General features: G+C 36.6%; 3 protein-coding genes across 6 annotated transcripts; all 3 read left to right on the forward strand.

The window, feature by feature from the left end:
• Positions 1–333: 333 nt before the first annotated feature.
• On the forward strand, positions 334–998 carry LOC126585700 (MAG2-interacting protein 2-like). Its single transcript, XM_050250188.1, has 2 exons — positions 334–708; positions 859–998. The coding sequence occupies exons 1-2, from the start codon at positions 519–521 to the stop codon at positions 996–998; spliced, it is 330 nt and encodes a 109-aa protein (XP_050106145.1). The 5' UTR covers positions 334–518.
• Positions 999–4,308: 3,310 nt separating this feature from the next.
• LOC126610237 (rab escort protein 1-like) lies at positions 4,309–11,148 on the forward strand. Of its 3 annotated transcripts, XM_050278240.1 has the most exons (11): positions 4,309–4,432; positions 4,905–5,744; positions 6,156–6,278; positions 6,759–6,858; positions 7,273–7,311; positions 7,422–7,665; positions 7,751–7,835; positions 8,063–8,264; positions 8,375–8,455; positions 9,581–9,724; positions 10,929–11,148. In XM_050278240.1, the coding sequence occupies exons 2-11, from the start codon at positions 5,026–5,028 to the stop codon at positions 10,974–10,976; spliced, it is 1,785 nt and encodes a 594-aa protein (XP_050134197.1). In that variant the 5' UTR covers positions 4,309–4,432; positions 4,905–5,025; the 3' UTR covers positions 10,977–11,148. The 3 variants fall into 3 exon arrangements, with proteins under 3 accessions (XP_050134197.1, XP_050134205.1, XP_050134213.1); XM_050278248.1 differs by lacking the exons at positions 9,581–9,724; positions 10,929–11,148 and adding an exon at positions 8,884–9,265; XM_050278256.1 differs by lacking the exons at positions 9,581–9,724; positions 10,929–11,148 and adding an exon at positions 8,645–8,865 and having other exon boundaries at positions 8,375–8,548.
• Positions 11,149–11,281: 133 nt separating this feature from the next.
• Positions 11,282–14,758, forward strand: LOC126610252 (protein RKD5-like). 2 transcript variants are annotated; one of them, XM_050278267.1, is made up of 6 exons: positions 11,282–11,820; positions 11,972–12,221; positions 13,153–13,397; positions 13,669–13,716; positions 13,874–14,088; positions 14,383–14,758. In XM_050278267.1, the coding sequence occupies exons 1-6, from the start codon at positions 11,745–11,747 to the stop codon at positions 14,593–14,595; spliced, it is 1,047 nt and encodes a 348-aa protein (XP_050134224.1). In that variant the 5' UTR covers positions 11,282–11,744; the 3' UTR covers positions 14,596–14,758. The 2 variants fall into 2 exon arrangements, with proteins under 2 accessions (XP_050134224.1, XP_050134233.1); XM_050278276.1 differs by lacking the exon at positions 13,669–13,716.
• The last annotated feature ends 3,346 nt before the right edge of the window (positions 14,759–18,104 follow it).

Consider the following 18,104-nt stretch of genomic DNA (forward strand, 5'->3'; position numbering starts at 1 on the left):
TTGTGGGTTAAATTTGGAAGGTTTTTAGCAGGTGATATATGATAAGACGACCGCAAGAAGTAGAGGATTTGGGTTTGTGGCTATGTCAAGTGTTCAAGAAGTTGAATCTGCTGCTCGCCAGTTAAACGACTACGTAAGTCTGACCATTTGCTGATATTTTCTTATATATGCGAAAGTTTGTGATTTGCGAATTGGTACTTTATTTGTAATCATATTTATACGAACGGGAATCTATTTTGAGAGAAAATGGAAATTTTTTGACATTTTCTGCCCTGGAACTTCCATGGCTGCTTGAGCTAAGTAGGAATAGAGAACACAGTAAGAAGTCAAGTGGTAACTTGATTCCTGGAAAGCAATATGTCAGTGTAAGAACACAGGCTCTAGTGACCATTCTGTCCTGGTTGGCGAGAAATGGTTTTGCTCCTACCGACAATGTGGTCGTGTCTCTGGCAAAATCAATAATTGAACCACATGTTACCAAAGAGGAAGACATAGTGGGTTGCTCATTTCTGTTGAATATGTTGGATGCTGTGAGTGGGGTTGAAGTGATAGAGGAGCAGCTTAGAACAAGGAAGGATTACCAAGAAGTTTCTAGCATCATGAATCTGGGGATGACATATAGCTTGTTGTATAGTTCAGCATTTGAGTGTGAAGATCCTACGCAAAGGAGGGAGCTGCTACTAAGGAAGTTCAAAGAAAAACACACAGGTAATCGGCTACACTTATTTACAATTTGCTATGCTATCATCTTAAAGCTCCAAGCAGTGGAAATGTGAAAAAGAGTAATATTATTGATGCATGTACATTTTTACAATGATAAGGAGTTCATGGTTTTGTATGTTGTTTTATTGGATTCAGGTGAAATAGGCAAATTTGACAAGGTGCAGTCTACCTTTTGGAGGGAATGGAAATTAAAATTAGAAGACCAAAAGCATGTTGCAGATCGTTGTACAGCATTAGAGAAAATAATCCCTGGTGTTGACACGGTACGCTTTTAGTCTTAGGACTTTGATTATATTAAGGGCCCGTTTGTTTGACCGGATTAGAGGGAACTGGACTGGATTGGATTGTAGTCCCTTGTTTGATCTGCACCAGGATTAGATTTAATGAGCTTAGGTCGGACTCGCTCGGATTATACACCTCGCTACAAGTTCTTAACGAGGATCCCCAACAACCACGGGATTGCTAGTCCCGTCTCCCTCTTCTGCAAGTAGCGTCGCTCAAACCCGCATGAGCAGCATCAACCCTCCCTTCTCCACTGACCAAACCAGAAACGACTGTCGCCGATCTCCGTCGTCCGGTAAACCTAGCGCCATTTTGGCACCTGGGTCGGTGATTTGGGGTTTTTTGCCATCTGGGTCGACCCGAACGACGGCAAAAACGGGTCTCATGGTGACCCAAATTCTTTCGCCAACAACAAGATTGAAAACTTTAGCATGAGTGCAGTAACTTTAAGTGATTTTTCTTGACCAAACTATGATTTTCCCAGAAAATACAGGTACCAAATCTGAAGAAAAAAGAAATACAAAGAGAGCGATGGGAGAGCACAGAGGTGAAGTGAGAGAAAAAAGAAGAAGAGGGGAGTGAGACACTGCCTATGGGTCTCTCAAAAATGCAAGAACAAACTCACAGAGGACATCATATTACTCCTGCGTTTTTTGTTTTTGGAAGAATCAAAACATGCAAGAAAGCAACCCTTGATTTCGATATCTCTCTCTTTCCCTCCTGTAGGTCTCTCAAAGATCGTGTTTTTCTGCAAAACATGACCCCGAAAAAAAGGTGGGGCAAAAATGGGGAGAAAAGGGAAATAGGAGGGAGAGGCGGAGAGACAAAAATGGGAAGAAAGGGAAAGAGAGATGGAGAGGCGAAGTGAAAAATGAAAGATTACAGATATTGGAGAAGGATGATTCTAGAAAAAGATAAAAAAGATAAAGATAAAGTAATAATAAAATATTAATTAATATATATTAAATTAATATAAAATAATATAATATTGCAGTCCTGCTTCTTAGTCCGACACTGCACCAAACGCTTCACTAAATCAGTCCAACTTAGTCTAGTCTAAGCCAGTCCAGCTTAATCCCTGAAGTTAGTCCAGTCCGAGACAGTCCGGTGCAACAAACGCACCCTAAGAGTGTTGTGCGTCCCTTGATTGATTCAGTCAAGTTAGAGAATAAGCACATTTTGAAGGATGTTTTAACATTAGCTGATGAATACAACTTGAACCGTTCACAGGTAGGCAGCTTTGTAGGCTTACATCTCTGAATTCTATAACTTAGAGATGGCTTTTACCCCCATTGAGTGATAGTGATCTATTGTTTCCTTGCCAATCTTTTTGTGTTATTTGAGTTCTGTCCTTGTTTCTGAGGTTTGGACCAATGATGATATTACTTGTGAAATTTCGGAATTTAAAGGTGAAATAGTTGGTTATGCTATGGAAACCATCAAAGCTGTTTCATATATTGTATACCCTGCAATTGATGGATGCCATAAGGTGCAGCTTGCTTACATCTTTGGTCTGCTTTCTTGCTTACATCTTTAGTCTGCTTTCGGTGAGATCAGACTCAGCCATCGTAGTAGAGTCATAAATGGCAGTTTTGATGCAGCAAGTTGTTACATGTGCAGGCACCAACTTGCTTGCTAGAGCAACAAAAGGCATGTTATTGATTCAATAGATTTTAATTGTTTGTAACTGTATGTTCATGTAAAGAGTCGACTCAGAGGAACTGTAGTGCAGGAGTACTATCGTATTCGTGTAGCCTAAACAAGCTTGTGTTTAGTCTAGTCAGTAAATTAGTTAGAATAGCAAAATTTTGTCTGCTCATAACATTTAAATTTACATTCCCTCAGCTAAAACTTTTTGCTTCACTTTTGACAATCCTTTGCTCCAAACGTTGTGTATTTTGCTCGAGGTATATTCATGATCTCTTCCTTTTGCATATTGTTATTGGTTTTCTTCAAACTAGTTGGAGCAAGCAATTTACGTGCTCAAATCCAAATGTAGCAATGATCAAGGCTCGGCTATCCATTTGCCATTGCGCCTCACACATCATTGTGGTCTTGGGACTGAATGCAATCAAACCAAAGTTGAATAATTAAGAAAAGCATTCTAAAACCCGTCAATTGTTAGGAAAACATGTTTGTTATATTGATGTTTGGAGCAATACTACTCTTGAATCATGTATGTTTCTTTCGTTGGCAAGAAATTTGGTTTTGTTTTTATTTTTTATTGAGTCATACTCTTATCTAATATTATTAATTTTGATAATATCTTTAAATAAAAAGAAATTAAATTAGAATAATAATTTAGTCTCAGTCCGAGCAAACACCAAACTGGTGACAATACTATTTTCATTATCCTGCTTCTTAATCTGACACTGCACCAAACGCTTCACTAAGTTAGTCCAGCTTAGTCTAGTCTAAGCCAGTCCAACTTAGTCCCTGAACCTAGTCCAGTCCGAGATAGTCCGGTGCAACAAACGCACCCCAAAAGTCCCCAGCATTTCTCCTAACGGCAATAACTTTTAAGTTTTTTAATTAAAATGATTCATGAGATTTGAATAACTCTTTATTTTGTTCATGAGATTTGAAATTATTAGAACTGATTCCTGAGTTTGTCTATCATTGATCACTTTAGTTCTTTCATGAAAAACCTTCCTTACATAAGGAGAAAATGACAAAAATATTCTTAATTTTGTCAAATCATTTTGACTCATTGTTTACTAAATTAAGCTTGTCATTAACAAAAATATTTCACGGAATGATCAAATGATTGATGGTGAAAAAAAATTAGAAATTACTTATATTAATTTCAAATCTCAGAAATCAAAATAAAGAGTTATGCCACATTCATAAACCATTTTGACTAAAAACCTGGAATTGGATCCTCGCCGGATCTAATTCTTGGGGATCCTAGGGATCAACCCATATGGGTCGTTGATCAAAAATTGTGCGATCACAATTTTTTTCTTTTTTATATTTTTCACGCAAAACGAGACTATTTTACTTTTAAAATATTTAATTGTGACCGCACGATTTTTAATAAACGGTCCACGTGGGTTAATCCCTAGGATCCCAAGTAATTAGATCCGGCGAGGATCCAATTCCTAAAAACCTTATCTTTTTTAAATAGTGGTATGTAGATCGGCATGTTGCATGCGCTTATAATTTTGACTAAAAACCTTATCTTTAAAAAAAAAAAATTAATGAAACACTTCCGTACTATTTATTTTAACAAAAAAATCATATTTTTATTCTATAAAAATTAATCTTAATACTATTCACTTACAACACATTTTTATTATTTTCGTTAAACCTCAGATTCCCAAATCCTTTTGGTTAGTTTTTTATTTTTTTTAATCACCTGCAATCTCGCATTAGAATTCTGCGAGCCATTTCGCTGCGACTCTTCGTCCTCCTTCCGGATTCCCCAGTAAGTTTTAACGACCTTCAATCCACCGTCTTCCTTAAACCGATTTGCTTTTATTTTTCCATTTTTCGGTTCCGGCTTCTCGAATTTCATTGTTCTCAGCTGCCCATTTGCTCTGTAATCGGTATTTCTTATCTTCCGATTGGTTACTGCTTACATTGCACTTACAAATCTGATTTGATAATTTAGTAAATATAAAGATCGAATCTTTAATTTAAGTAGCTAAGCAGTTGACGTGCTTTTAATAAACCCATGTTTGTTTGACTGAGAATTTGAGATCTTCTACTCTTTTGGGCATGAAGTGAATTGCTAGTGATGTAATTTCGATATCGAAACGGCCCCCAAATGGATAATCTGCTATAAGAATCAATACCCACAACTTATTTTTCTTCGAAAGTTAGATATCTGAGCTTAGTTTTGTATAAGTATTGTATTAACATTGAGTTTCTTGTTTACTTGCTTTGTTCTCTTATAGGTTTGGTTTGGATTGTGCGTATTGGCGTGCCGGGTCTGTTAGTTTTAAGTAAATTTATAGTCTCTGACCTTGCAAAGGCAGGGTCTTTAACTGATATTTGCAACCATATCGACCCAGTGCCATGAGTGACTCATCTTTGTACGATCCAATCGAACTCGAAACCACCACCTTTGACCTTATTGTTGTTGGGACAGGCCTCCCTGCAACAGTAATTGCCGCTGCAGCCTCTGCTGCCGGAAAAACTGTCCTCCACCTTGACCGGAACCATTTTTATGGCAGCCAGTTTGCCTCTCTTCACCTTGATCAGCTCACCTCCTTCATAAATTCCCATGCTACTCCGCCCTCTACCATCATCGATACTACCTCTACAAGTATTAGCCATGATTACACTGTCTTAGATGTCACCCTCCGATCAGTATACTCCAGCATTGAGACTGCCAACTATGCCCCAGAAATCGTTGCAGATCAGTCCTCAAAGTTCCTTATTGACCTGGGCGGGCCCAGGGTTTTGTTTTGTGCTGACAAAGCCGTTGACCTTATAGTTAAATCGGGTGTGGACTCGTATTTGACCTTCAAGAGCATTGATGTGAGCTTCATTTGTGATGAGAGTGGGGGGTTATCCAATGTGCCAGACTCTCGATCAGCAATATTTAAAGACAAGAGCCTGAGTCTTATAGAGAAGAATCAGTTGATGAGATTCTTCAAGCTTGTTCAGCAGCATTTGGCAGCTTCCGCTGGCGATGATGGAGGGAGTGAAAGTTCAAAGATTTCCGAGGAGGATTTGGAGAGTCCCTTTGCTGACTTCTTAAAGAGGATGCGATTGCCACCCAAGATTAAATCGTACAGATTACATTGCCTTTCTCTCTCTGTTAGTGACAGTACTTTGTTCCCTTGCCTTGTTGAGATTACTCTACTTTGCTGTGTTTATAGATATTTCCATTGCTTCAGCAGGCTGTTACTGTATTCTGGCTATTGAACCATTTATAGGATACCCCATTAGTATGCTTGTTATATTGTTTTTATGTAAAAAAGAAAAACAATTGAGTTTTTATTTTTTAATATGTTGTTTTCCCAACAAACTAAGCACAAGTAGTCTTTTTAGTAGACCACATCAAGAAAGCAGCTGGTTCTTTGTTATCCTGAAAATTGTTTCTATTATTGCTCTTCATATCCTGGAAACTGTTCCTTCACTGCCTTGGATAGTTCTTGTTTTCATTATTCTGAGAACTTGTGTCATTTTCTTCCATATAGGATTATTCTGTATGCCATTTCCCTGGCAGATGACGATCAGGACAGCTTGGAAGTTTGTAAAACTGTACTTAAGACAAGAGAAGGGATGCAGCGTTTAGATCTCTACCAAAAATCAGTTGGAAGGTTAGTTGTCTCATTTTGTTTTGTACTTAGAACATTTATTCTATGATGTTTTAGTTTCTGTGTGAAGTACTATTGTAATGATGCTCGACCTAGTACCTATATGGTATTGATACTATGTACTAAACGTGTTTGCTTTGTATATTATCTAGCGACAATTTGAAGATTGCTAAGAGTTATGTTTTTCAGTAATAAAAAAATTGAAGAAACGGTTAAATATTTGACAGCCATGGTTTATGATTATAGAAAATAAGTTCATCTATGTAGAAGGAAAAACAAGGAGTAGAAATGGGTAGTATCCTGTTGATGTCATTGAAACTTATATGTAAGAATAGGGACTGTTCAAATTTAGTGTTTTTCTTATTTGAACCTAATGATTTCAGTGTATCCCTTGACTCAAAATTACGCGCTTCAAATTTATACCAAAGAAGATATTTAAATCTGTATGCTACAAGTAGTTTCTTTATCGTTCTTTTTTCTTAGGTTTCCAAATGTGCCTGGGGCTTTGCTATATCCGCTTTATGGTCATGGTGAGATGTCACAAGGCTTTTCCCGTTGTGCTGCTGTTAAAGGTTGCATCCAAGTAAGTTCAAGTTGAAGTATTGCTACCTAATTTCGAGGAAAGTATCCTAAACTGTTGTTGGCCTGTCCATACTTCTTCGTATCTATCTGTCTTAATTCTTTATTTATTGTTGTGCCCACATGTGCTCTCTTAATTAACTTTTTTTCAATATGTTTTTACTTTCTTGAAAATTTTCGGTTTGTCTCTGACTGTATCTTCCAAATTTGTGAATTATATTACTTTCAGAAAGAACATTATTTTAGCTTGATGTTATAGCTCTATTGTTTCACTTTAAAATGGGATGGACTTCTGTTCATGTGCATTAATTCCTGCTAAAATGAGTCAAAGCACGACGTTTCGCTGGAACTATATATGCACAAACATACATCTATATTGCTGCATTTCTTACCTGTATCGGAAACATCTCTCATCCAGGTTCTGCGAATGCCTGTGACTGCCCTGCTTATGGACAAGGTAATGGGTGTACTAATGATTGTTCATACTATAACATATTTACTGAAATAAACTATTGTTACCAGAAAGTTTCAAATAGTTGATGTGTATCATCGCTCGAGCTTTTGCAGGAAAATGGGCAATATAAGGGTGTTAGATTAGCTTCAGGCGAGGAAAAGCTTAGTCATCTGCTGGTTTTGGATCCAACCTTGACAGTCCGATTGCCCCCCACTTCATCTTCACCAGATTTGAAAGAAACTCTTCAAGTTTTAAATCTGAAAGATGATAAACGAAAGGTGGCCAGGGGAATATGTATTACGACCCGTTCCTTGAAGCCAGATGTATCAAATTTATTGCTTGTATATCCTCCTAGATGTAAGACTTAAATCTGGTTATGTTATTTTGCTTCTTTGAAATCGACTACTAGAACTAAAATTGCTTGTCTCAATTCCTCCCCCAGCTTTGTTTCCTGAGCAGGATACTTCAATCCGGGCTATCCAGATAGGTGGCGGTTCGGACAAATTGGCTGTTTGTCCATCAGGCATGTATGTTTATGATCTGGTTTCCTGTAGTTACGATATGAAACTGTCTAGTTACTTGGTTCTACTGCCTAGATGTTACTGAATTTAGGTGGCTAAAAGGAGTTATTAACAGTTACCACTCCTTCTTTTGTGATCGTATGGATTAGATTTAAATGGCAAAAAAATTTAACCCACCCTCAAACTTTTGAGGAATCTGTTAAGTTTGACTTTGTTTGCCTTCTCTACTTCAGGTTTGTATTATATTTCTCTGGTTTATGTGATGATGCTGAGCACGGGAAAAGGTTACTACATGCGGCCATGAACGCACTTCTCACTCTTCCTATATCTGCAAATCCTGAAAGTGGTTCCGCAGTTCAAAGTGAAGATGCAGAAGTAAAACCCACACTACTTTGGAGTACGTTATACATTCAGGAGCTCACAATGGTGCACAATGTACGTATGGACAAAAGTTTGTTTCCCCGTAAATTCTGTCTTGCACTTGTTTGATGCTGTTTTGTTCTTGGCGCTGTTTCATATCGAGCTATGATTTACATTGATTTCAGGGTGAACATGAAAACATCTTCTTCACTCCCGTGCCAGATGGAAATCTTAACTACAATGATCTCGTAGATTCAACTGCGGCGGTACATATTCTTTTAACTGACTATTTTTGCTTCATAGCTCTTTATGCTTAATTACACGTTACCTTTCACACCTAATTTTAACCCTTATGACTGGTTTGGTATTGCTGTGCTTTTAAAAAAAACTGCTTTTGCTGTGCTGTGAGAATAAACTCATTTTTGCTGCATCATGTTTTCAGCTTATTTTCACAGGTTTGGTATTGCTGTGCTTTTAAAAAAAAACTGTTTTTGTTGTGCTGTGAGAATAAACTCATTTTTGCTGCATCACGTTTTCAGCTTATTTTCACCCAAAACTGTGAAAATAAGCTGTTTTTAAGTATTTACCAAACACTTTTTTGAGCTCGGCTTTTTTTTTATATCCACTTTTTATAAAAGCTTGCTCAGTACCAAACCAGTACTAAATCTTGGTGTTGGATGCTGGTTCTCGACAGCTTTTCCAAAAGATGTATACCGATGAGGCATTCTTTGCGGAGACACCCTCCTCGCCGGAGGAGCCTGAGAATCCGGAGGATGATACCGAGCTTAATCTAGATGACTAATGGAGGTTTGTCAGATTCAAGTCAGTGTATACTGCATACTGGGGGTCAGTAAATCATCCCCACAACGCATTGCCACATGAATATGCCAGCTGTGGAAATAGGACTTGTAGCATCTTGTACTCTATAAGCAAGAAAATAATGTCCCTTTTTTCTTCCAAGATTCTTGCAATTCCCTACTTACATTGTTTGTCAAGATTGCATTTTGCCTTTCAATTTTGTTGACAAGAAGATATTGAAAATGAAAACGTATATAGGAAATTTCTGGCTCAGGAAAGATCTTTCGTCAAGCCGGCTGTTCATAAGGGCTGGTTTGATATTGTTGTGCTTTGAAAAAAAAAAAACTGCTTTTACTGTGCTGTGAGAATAAGCTCATTTTTGTTGCTTCACGTTTTCATTTTTTTCACAAAAAACTGTGAAAATAAGCTGTTTTTAAGTGTTTACTAAACATTTTTTCGAGCTTAGCTTTTTTTTATACTAACTTTTTATAAAAGTATTTCTGTACCAAACCAGTACTAAATATCGACAAACATATTGGGTCGGATTAGTTATTTGATCAGGCGGTCTGATCTCAATAGAATTTGCAATTTAGAGAAACAGAAAGGCCTTACATGCAAAATACATAAGAAGCACAGAACTCCCGGTGGTCCAACCGTCCCTACCATCCAATCCCATCAAAAGTTGTGCATCAATGGCTGTTTCTGCTTCAATGGAAGTTGCAAACGTATCGAACAAGGTAAAGTTAATTAATTAATTATTATTTCCAGCTCCCATTTTCGCCACTTCTCAAACATTCCCAAAGTAGTTGCTAACGTTTCGTGACCAAGTTTTATTTTACTTTGACCAAAATGTCCCTGTCACTTTTTCCAACTATTTGATTATGTCCAGTGTTTAAATTTTTTTCTATATGGTAGACACTTTCGCGGAAGAAAAAGGACGGTGAACACACAAAAGTGAATTTTTTTTTTTTGGTGGATTTTTTAGCATCTTATAATTTAATGTCAATTACTGTGCCAACATTATAAAATGTTGTACTAAAAATATGGAGAGTTCGTAAATAATCCCACTTTATAGATAGATCCCTTTAGCATTTCTCTTCTGTAAAAATATAGAAAAAATCGGAAAGATATGAAAACGGAGGTGAAGTTTAAACTTTACAAGATATCAGAGAAACTCTTAACTTTCAGATAATCGATAGATTTAGTTGATATTTTCGACATATGATTTATTTAGTTGGTATCAGAGTTCGAACCTACGTCAGGTCATATAAGAACTTAACTCATTTCTACCACTGTGATAAAAATCACTTATTCTAAAATTTCATTTTAAATATCCAAGAAAAACCAATTTCGACATGTATATATATTTGGGAAAGGGATCCTCTCCGTATCATTTTCACCAAGTTCACTCATTCAGATGATTGAAATTTACTCCAATGGTTAAAATTATTTTAATTTTTAAAGAAGTTCCTTAGCCATTAGATTAAATTTTAATGTTCCGAATAAATGAACTTGATAAACTTGAATGAATGGAAGGAATTCGAAAAATATCCCTTTCCATATTTTTTACCGATACCGATATTTTATTCGCGGGGTGCGTTTGGTACGTGGGACGGGACGGAACGGGACGAGGCGTTCCGTCCCGCGTTTGGTGCGCCAAAAATGGGTGGAACGGGTTGTTCCACGGGACATATTTTGGGTGTTTTTGCGTCCCACCTCCCCCTGGAACGGGTTTGTTCCACGTCTGTGAAACACAATGTTTTACCATTTTAAAACAAATATACCCCATGTCTTTTTCAAAAATTACACCTTCGTTCCGTCCCGTCCCTTCCCTTCCCGTCCCGTCTCGTCTGCGTACCAAACGCACCCTAAGTGCGAGTTTTTGATGGCATAAAGAGGTACCGTGAGGAATGACTGATGCACTTTATTGTCATTTTCCAGGTCAGAAGAGAACAGAGGTTGGCGTGGCAGTCCGCGTGTATTAAGTAGCTACATGACAAAATCATATATTTTCTAATTTTTCGAAGAAAAAATAATCAATTTATTGTACAATTTAGCCTAATTTGTTCCCTCTTTTAATATGAAAATATTGTTGTAACTAAAAAACCATTCACAAAGAAAATTATATATTTTCCTAAATAAACACAATTTTTACCATGAAGATTTTTATAAAACTATTAAGCGTACGTATAGATTATGTTTGAAGAAAATGTTAAATCAGAAAAACGTTATTATAATTTAACGTATTTTTTAAAAGAGCATTAAGTTCCTGAATGCTTAGGTTACGTTAATAATTATTACTGTAAAACTATTAAAAATATATATAAGTTTGTTGTTTAATTAGCACAAAAGGAAGATACGAATTTAGACCACTTCTAATATTGAAAAGATAAGTATTACATTTAACGCAATTTAAAATTCTGTATTAATTCAGGAAGTTTATAGATTTGATAACATTAACTATTATCGTCAGTCGTACCATGTTTTGATCGAGGCCATTTTAATTTTATTTCAAATTTCAGGGAGAAAAAAACCTGGAATTATAGAAAAGGGCAACAAAAAAAAAGTAGGAGAAAAAAATTACAAATTTAAGAACTTGTTCCAAAATTCAAAGCCTGGGTTTTTGCATTCGTTCATTCCATTCCCTCTCTCTCTGCTCACCGCTTTGAGCTGTCACTACTCTAGCAGCAATGCACTAGTCCTTCTTCCCTACTTTTACCACCCCCACAGCACTATGATCTTCTTCTCTCCCTTCTTATGGATTCCTGTGACTGTGATTGTGAACCCCATTTGCTGAGATCGCTCCTCGTCTTCAAGAACACCATCAACCACGGTGAGTTTATCAAAACCTACCATCCCCATTCTCCAGTTTTTCGTTTTTCTATCCGTAGATTGAATCTTTCTGCTCTTCTGCTTGTTGGGTTTTGTTTGTTTTCTCATTTTTTTGAAAAAAAAATGGTTTTTTGTTTTTGTTTTTTTGGCAGAGTTGATCAGGAGCTTGCATGTGTACGGATTGGATGAGGGGAAGAGAAATGAGGTGGAGAGAGAGTTTGTGTTCAGAGAAAATGGGTTGTATGTGGAGCTGCCAGCTGAGCCGCTTTTGAGATTGATGAAATTTCCAGCTTCCCAAGTGCTCCAAGGGCATGTCAACGGCTGTTGGGTCTGCATTTTAGCATTTCATGAAAATTCACCACCTGATTTTACATGCATTCCCTCTATACTTTCAGTCTCCAGGTACCCTTTCAGTCTAATGAATTTAATCTTATGTTTTTTCTCTGTTATTGATGTTTTTCATGCTCTTGTTCTTTTGGTTGGGGGTAGTCATTGTTTGTGTTTGTGTTTGTGTTTGAGATGCAATAATTGCAGTATTAACCAATTACGGATTTGTAAACATGTCGTTAGAATGACTAACTTTATGTTTAAGCCTGTAAATGTAGAGGAGATTGGTTAGAAAAGAAATTCATGGTGGTAGTCTCCTCATTTCGCCGTTGGAAGAGTTGGTGGTTTGTTGAAACTCTTTTGTTTTTGTGCGGCTTTATATTCCTTTTTCAGGCATTGCCAATCCTAGTTAACTAGGTACTGACAAATGAGTAAAGATGTCCATCTTATCGGGTTTCAGTGCCCGAGAAATTCTTCCAGGAGCCAGTGTGTGAAGCGCCCCTATCGCATTTGCCCCTTGCGTGCTTTACAAGGGGTGCGTGGAACGCCCTTTCAGATTTGCGCGTATGTGATCAGTTATTATGAGAAGCGTAACGCGCTGGTCATGTTACCTGTTTTATGTTAGAATTCGTCCAGCCTGGCTTGAAGAGATTGAATGATAGTCAAGTGTGAAACCTTCATTAGTGTTGAAATATGCTCGTAACGTCTATGCTCTTTCAAACTTAATCAGGAGGGTCTACTGTTGAATTTGATGTGCATCCCCTGAGGTATTAGCAGTTCAATATGAAAATTCTCTAATTGAAATTTATCTAAGAGTCTTAGAGTTCATCGAGTGATCTCTTCCTCCGCTCTATTGATTGATATGTCGTTACGATAGGATATGAAAACATATTTGGTAGATATCTCCGTTTTCCTTTTTTTTTACGTTTCCCAACAAAACAATTGATCTTTGCTGAATATGTAATCCTAATCCTAATTCTAACAATATTTTCTCCAAATCTTTCAGAAATCCGAAGTTGAAGACAATTCCAAAATTGTCTAATGATCTTCAGATAATTTTTGAGTTGAGCTGCAAAACGGATGACAAAAAATCATTGCAAAGGTCACGGCAGGAAACAAGCCAAGTGAGTAATGACAGTCACCACAAATCAAGAAGGTCGCCGATACCTGATCTGGATCTGAACTCTCTTCCTAGCCCCATCACAATGTCTGATTCATCTGAGGATCAAGAAAGTGGAAGAAGTTCACCAGGTTAGATGCCATGGCTTTCAATTATTGTTGCCACACATTGCTTTCTGTTCTTCAGATTCATTTTTGTAGTTGTTGCCAAGGTAGAAATGTTCAAATATCTATGCAGTATGCATCCTATGGGTTTTTGTTTTAATTTTTTAATTTTTTATTTTTTATTAATGGCATTGGAGTATATGGAATTTCTCTTAGCAGCAGCTTACTTAAGAATGCTGCTACGTAAAAGTGATGCATATCTTGAATTCTGACTGTCATTTGTTAATGTATAAAAAAGGTCGTACCCAGTGCACAAGGCTCCCGCTTTACACAGGGTCTGGGAGAGGTGAATGTCGGCTAGCCTTACCCCCATTTATGGAGAGGCTGCTCCCAAGTCTCAAACCCGAGACCAAAAATCTTTTTTCTTCAATGTTTGTCCCCCAATTAAAATACTTCTGCATTATTTGAATTTGATATCTCATAGGTTAGGTGCAAGGTTGCAGGTATTACAGAGAAGAAGAAAAGGGCGCCAAGTGGACGCATAGCAAATATCGCTTTATCAGATCTGGCAAAGTATTTTGATCTACCAATTGTGGAAGCTTCGAGAAATCTGAATGTTGGACTCACCGTACTTAAAAAGAAATGCAGAGAATTTGGCATTCCTCGGTGGCCACATAGGAAGATTAAATCGCTTGACAGTCTCATTCGTGATCTTCAGGTCTGTCCTATTTCCCCGTCCTGCTATGTTCACTCACTTTCCATTTTAGTGAACATTCACATGATTGTACTAAATGAAATATCTCCCAAACTCAAAGATATTGTTACTTTGCTAACTGGAAATGGGCAGAAAATGAGCGCCAATAAGTTCACGTAAAGCAGATGAAAGATAGGTGTAAGGAATGAAGACTTGAATATGCAGTAGGCTGTATGCATGTATCGACGTATTTTCACAGAGTCACATATATTGGCACCTATTTTACGTGTTCAGCTGTTTATATATATGAATGTGCAGGAAGAGACAGAGATCCAACAAAAGGAGAACAAAGCCGCAGCCTTGGCAGTTCTAAAGAGGCAAAGGATGCTGGAGAGGGAAAGAGAAAGTATAGAGAGGCGACCCTTCTTGGAGATGAAGACCGAGACCAAAAGATTCCGGCAAGATGTTTTCAAGAGAAGGCACAGAGCTAGAGCTCTTAGAAGCCAGGGCCTATCAACCTCTTCCAATTAAAGCATCTGTATAAAGTATTAGGAGAGCTTTTGAACTCATTTCAAAATTATAAGAACTTCTAAATTCTGCTTTTCTTGCATTGGGGCTCATGGCTCAAAGCTCCCCCCTTTATTTTCTGATATTACTTTTGGTAAATCAATAAATTTTATCCCTAGTTCTGGTATTGCTTTTGTGTTCGATGACAGTTTATGACATGTTCACTTAAGTTGAAACGAGATAGAATGAATGTTGGAGTTATTCTAATTTTTAACTTCTCGTAGCACACGGGTATTGGAAATATCGATTCCTGACTTCCTATGTGGCTCATAAATTATAAACTGCAATCCAATCCCTGAAATATCATGAATTAGATTGATATAGGGACAGTAGTTGATTTCATTCTCATTCCTGCTCTCACCTACTTTTGGCTTTCTTGATTCACGACTTCTCTTCTAAGTAAACAAACTTGTTAGTTAGTCGATTTCCATTTGAGGTTTTGGAGCTCCTTACATCTTCCAGTCAACTTTTTCTTGCTTTACAAGTCATAGTTGTGGATGCAAATTTCCGTCATCTTCTACTTTGACGAAAATGCATCTGCAAAATAATACCACCTAAAATTAAGGCAAAAAGCCTCATGCGGTCATGATGAATGGGAGCTTTGGTCGAAGAATCTCCGATACCAATGTTAGAATTCTAAAAAAAATGTATTTAGGAGTTTATGGGTATCAAATGACTTAGCATTTAGTGGGATAAGAGGGATATTTATAAGAGGGTGGCCGGCCATATATGGTAGTAATTGGAGAATAATTGTAAGATGTTATGTGAAATAATATCTTGCAATTAACATGCCACTTATTCCTAATTTAAATATAAAGTTTCGGGAGTTACCTTTTAAACAAAATCATTAAGGGATTGATGAGGAGTGATGAGAAGAATTTGAATAAATACCATATTAATCACCTTTGACTCTTTCTTGATTGAGCCGTTATTATCTGTTGTATGCGCGTGGGAATTCCGATATGTCTCGAGGATAATCTCGTCTTTTTAACCCAAAAATCTACGTATCGCCTCCATGATTTTTTGAATTATTTTTTGCTCCACAATGGCTTCAAGTGTGCTTCCATGTGAACATTTAGCCTTCCTTCATCACCCCTAACGATAGTTCATAATAATTCCATACCAAAACCAGAAATTAGATTAATTATGAGAAGTAGTTTGTCTCATTATTCTTCTTTCTAAATACATGATTTTTCTAATTCACGACTTTTTATTTTGAGCAAGTAAAGATGATAGTTATGACTTTCCATTGAACTTCCAGTCAGACAGATTATGTATACATGCTTCCATGTAAACGCTATAAAATCTCAGCTTTCTGTCAAACATGAATGCATCCCCCTTGAACATCTTAAACTGATGTGCACTTTTTGCTTTGTCTCTTGCCCTAAATTTCAAAACGGAAACGGCAGCTGACACGAATTCATACCTGACTTTTGTTGTCCCATGCGTAAGTCAACTTCTGGTCAACCGGTCAAGCATGTAGGTTTACTTTTGTTAAGAATCTCTTCCACGTGTTGAAGAGAGGAAAACGTTGCATCTACTTATAAATAATGGGTGGAACCTTGCCAAATGATTTTTTGGTGGAACTCCTTCAACCCCTTTCCTGCAAACTTGTAAAGAAATCGTATCGCCTTTTTTGCTTGGTGTTCTAGAGCACAGGACACTTCCTGACTTAAACACTACGGACTTTTATAACCGTTAGATCTTCATTTTTCTTTACCTAATATATAAGTTAAAAAGTTCTTAGTACTCTATATTCCGAAGCACCATAAAAAATGCATGTTTTAGTTCATGCTTTGGACATTTGATTTTGGTCCTCTAAGGCCATCTCAAATATAGCCCACCTCTTAGCCCCTTTTTTAGGGTCCAGTTCCTTATTTATAATAATTGATTCAAATTCAGCAGCTAGATTTGAAAACATCAAATGGTAGTTTAACTAAGTTAATCAATCAAATTAAAGTTTAAACTTCAAACTAATAAATCATTCAGATGTTATGTTTAGCCTTTTCGGTTAGAGATGATACATAAATATGGCTTGATACTATTCATTTGAAAATAATTTTTTGAAGGTCTAAAATTCTGAACAGGACTATATTTAGCTATTTCGGTTGAAGATGACTTAAAGTTTTGGCCGGGTATTGTGTGCTAGCGTGTGGTTTTGCCACGTGCCATGCCCTGTTACGTTAAGTTGTGTATAACGTGCCAATTGCGGCTGTTTATGTTTTTTCTGCTTTTGCTTTAATGGCGACTCGGTTTGATTCACTCGGTCTGAGGAAGTTGTGTCGCTTTTCGTCTTTGATGAGCAAAAGTGAGTCCCAAAGTCAGTAGTCCCAATTTTATACGTTTTTGGAAACTCAAAACTCAAAAGGACAACGATCACCAGTTATTTTTCTTCCAAAAATGGACATATTACAATCCTTTCCTCTTTGTATAACTTAAATGATTAATAGGTTGAAATAACTTTTTTCAGTTATCGTTGATACTCTCTAATACATCTACAATCGACAATTTCTAAAGAGGTATTCATCAATTCCCCCCTTGAACTTGTGACCATTGGCCAATTTCTCCCCTCAACTTTAATTTTGGCCAATTCCCCCCCTCAACTCTCATAATTAGTCAATTTCTCCCCTCAACTTTAATTTGGCCAATTTCCCTCCTCAACTCTCATAATTAGTCAATTTGCACCCTACTGTTAATTTTTTTTTAATTTTCCATCTATTCTTTTTTTTTTCTTTCAATCTTTCTAATAACTTCCAACAAAGTACTAAAATTAACATAAACTCACCTGCATAATATAGGGTAAAATGTACAAAAACATAATACAATTAGTATGTGATATGGGTTGATTATAAGAACAAGTTATGAATCGGGTTTAAAGCATGTAGAAGAAGAAATAATAATCATAAACTCATGGATCAGACCTATTTCAATCAAATGGGTTATTCTTAATAAGGAGTCGAAAATTATGAATTGACTAGTCATTTTTGCACTAAAATTCGATTCTCCGCAATTTACTTGAACTTAGCTTTCACTTTTATAAAGAAAATTGTATTCACATACAAAAATGTACACATCAATCCTTTTCGTTATCAATTTTGTATAGTAAAAAATCAAATAAAATTACTCTATACTGATTTATTATGACTAATAATACTATCTATGATAAATTATAAAATTCTAAATTTTAATCTATTTGTAATAGGATAAGGACATAGGAAAATGATTATCATACATCTTATTTAGTTTCTTACACACACTTGTTTAATTATGATCAAACTAAAAAATTAACAGTATGGTGCAAATTGACTAATTATGAGAGTTGAGGGGGGAAATTGGCCAAATTAAAGTTGAGGGGGGAAATTGACTAATTATGAGAGTTGAGGCGGAAAATTGGCCAAAATTAAAGTTGAAGGGGGAAATTAGCCAATAGTCACAAGTTCAGGGGGGGAATTGATGAATACCTCATTTCTAAA

The sequence above is a fragment of the Malus sylvestris genome, chromosome 2 (assembly GCF_916048215.2).
Source record: "Malus sylvestris chromosome 2, drMalSylv7.2, whole genome shotgun sequence".
Lineage (NCBI taxonomy): Eukaryota > Viridiplantae > Streptophyta > Magnoliopsida > Rosales > Rosaceae > Malus > Malus sylvestris.

Bases quoted from the DNA above. Each gene is read 5' to 3' on its own strand.
- LOC126610252 (XM_050278267.1), top strand. From the start codon at position 11,745: ATGGATTCCTGTGACTGTGATTGTGAACCCCATTTGCTGAGATCGCTC. The intron at 12,222-13,152 runs GTACCCTTTCAG...CAAATCTTTCAG, and splicing joins TCTATACTTTCAGTCTCCAG to AAATCCGAAGTTGAAGACAA. The intron at 14,089-14,382 runs GTCTGTCCTATT...ATGAATGTGCAG, and splicing joins GTCTCATTCGTGATCTTCAG to GAAGAGACAGAGATCCAACA.
- LOC126585700 (XM_050250188.1), top strand. From the start codon at position 519: ATGTTGGATGCTGTGAGTGGGGTTGAAGTGATAGAGGAGCAGCTTAGA. The intron at 709-858 runs GTAATCGGCTAC...TATTGGATTCAG, and splicing joins GTTCAAAGAAAAACACACAG to GTGAAATAGGCAAATTTGAC.
- LOC126610237 (XM_050278240.1), top strand. From the start codon at position 5,026: ATGAGTGACTCATCTTTGTACGATCCAATCGAACTCGAAACCACCACC. The intron at 7,666-7,750 runs GTAAGACTTAAA...TTCCTCCCCCAG, and splicing joins GCTTGTATATCCTCCTAGAT to CTTTGTTTCCTGAGCAGGAT. The intron at 8,456-9,580 runs GTACATATTCTT...TTTGCAATTTAG, and splicing joins TCGTAGATTCAACTGCGGCG to AGAAACAGAAAGGCCTTACA.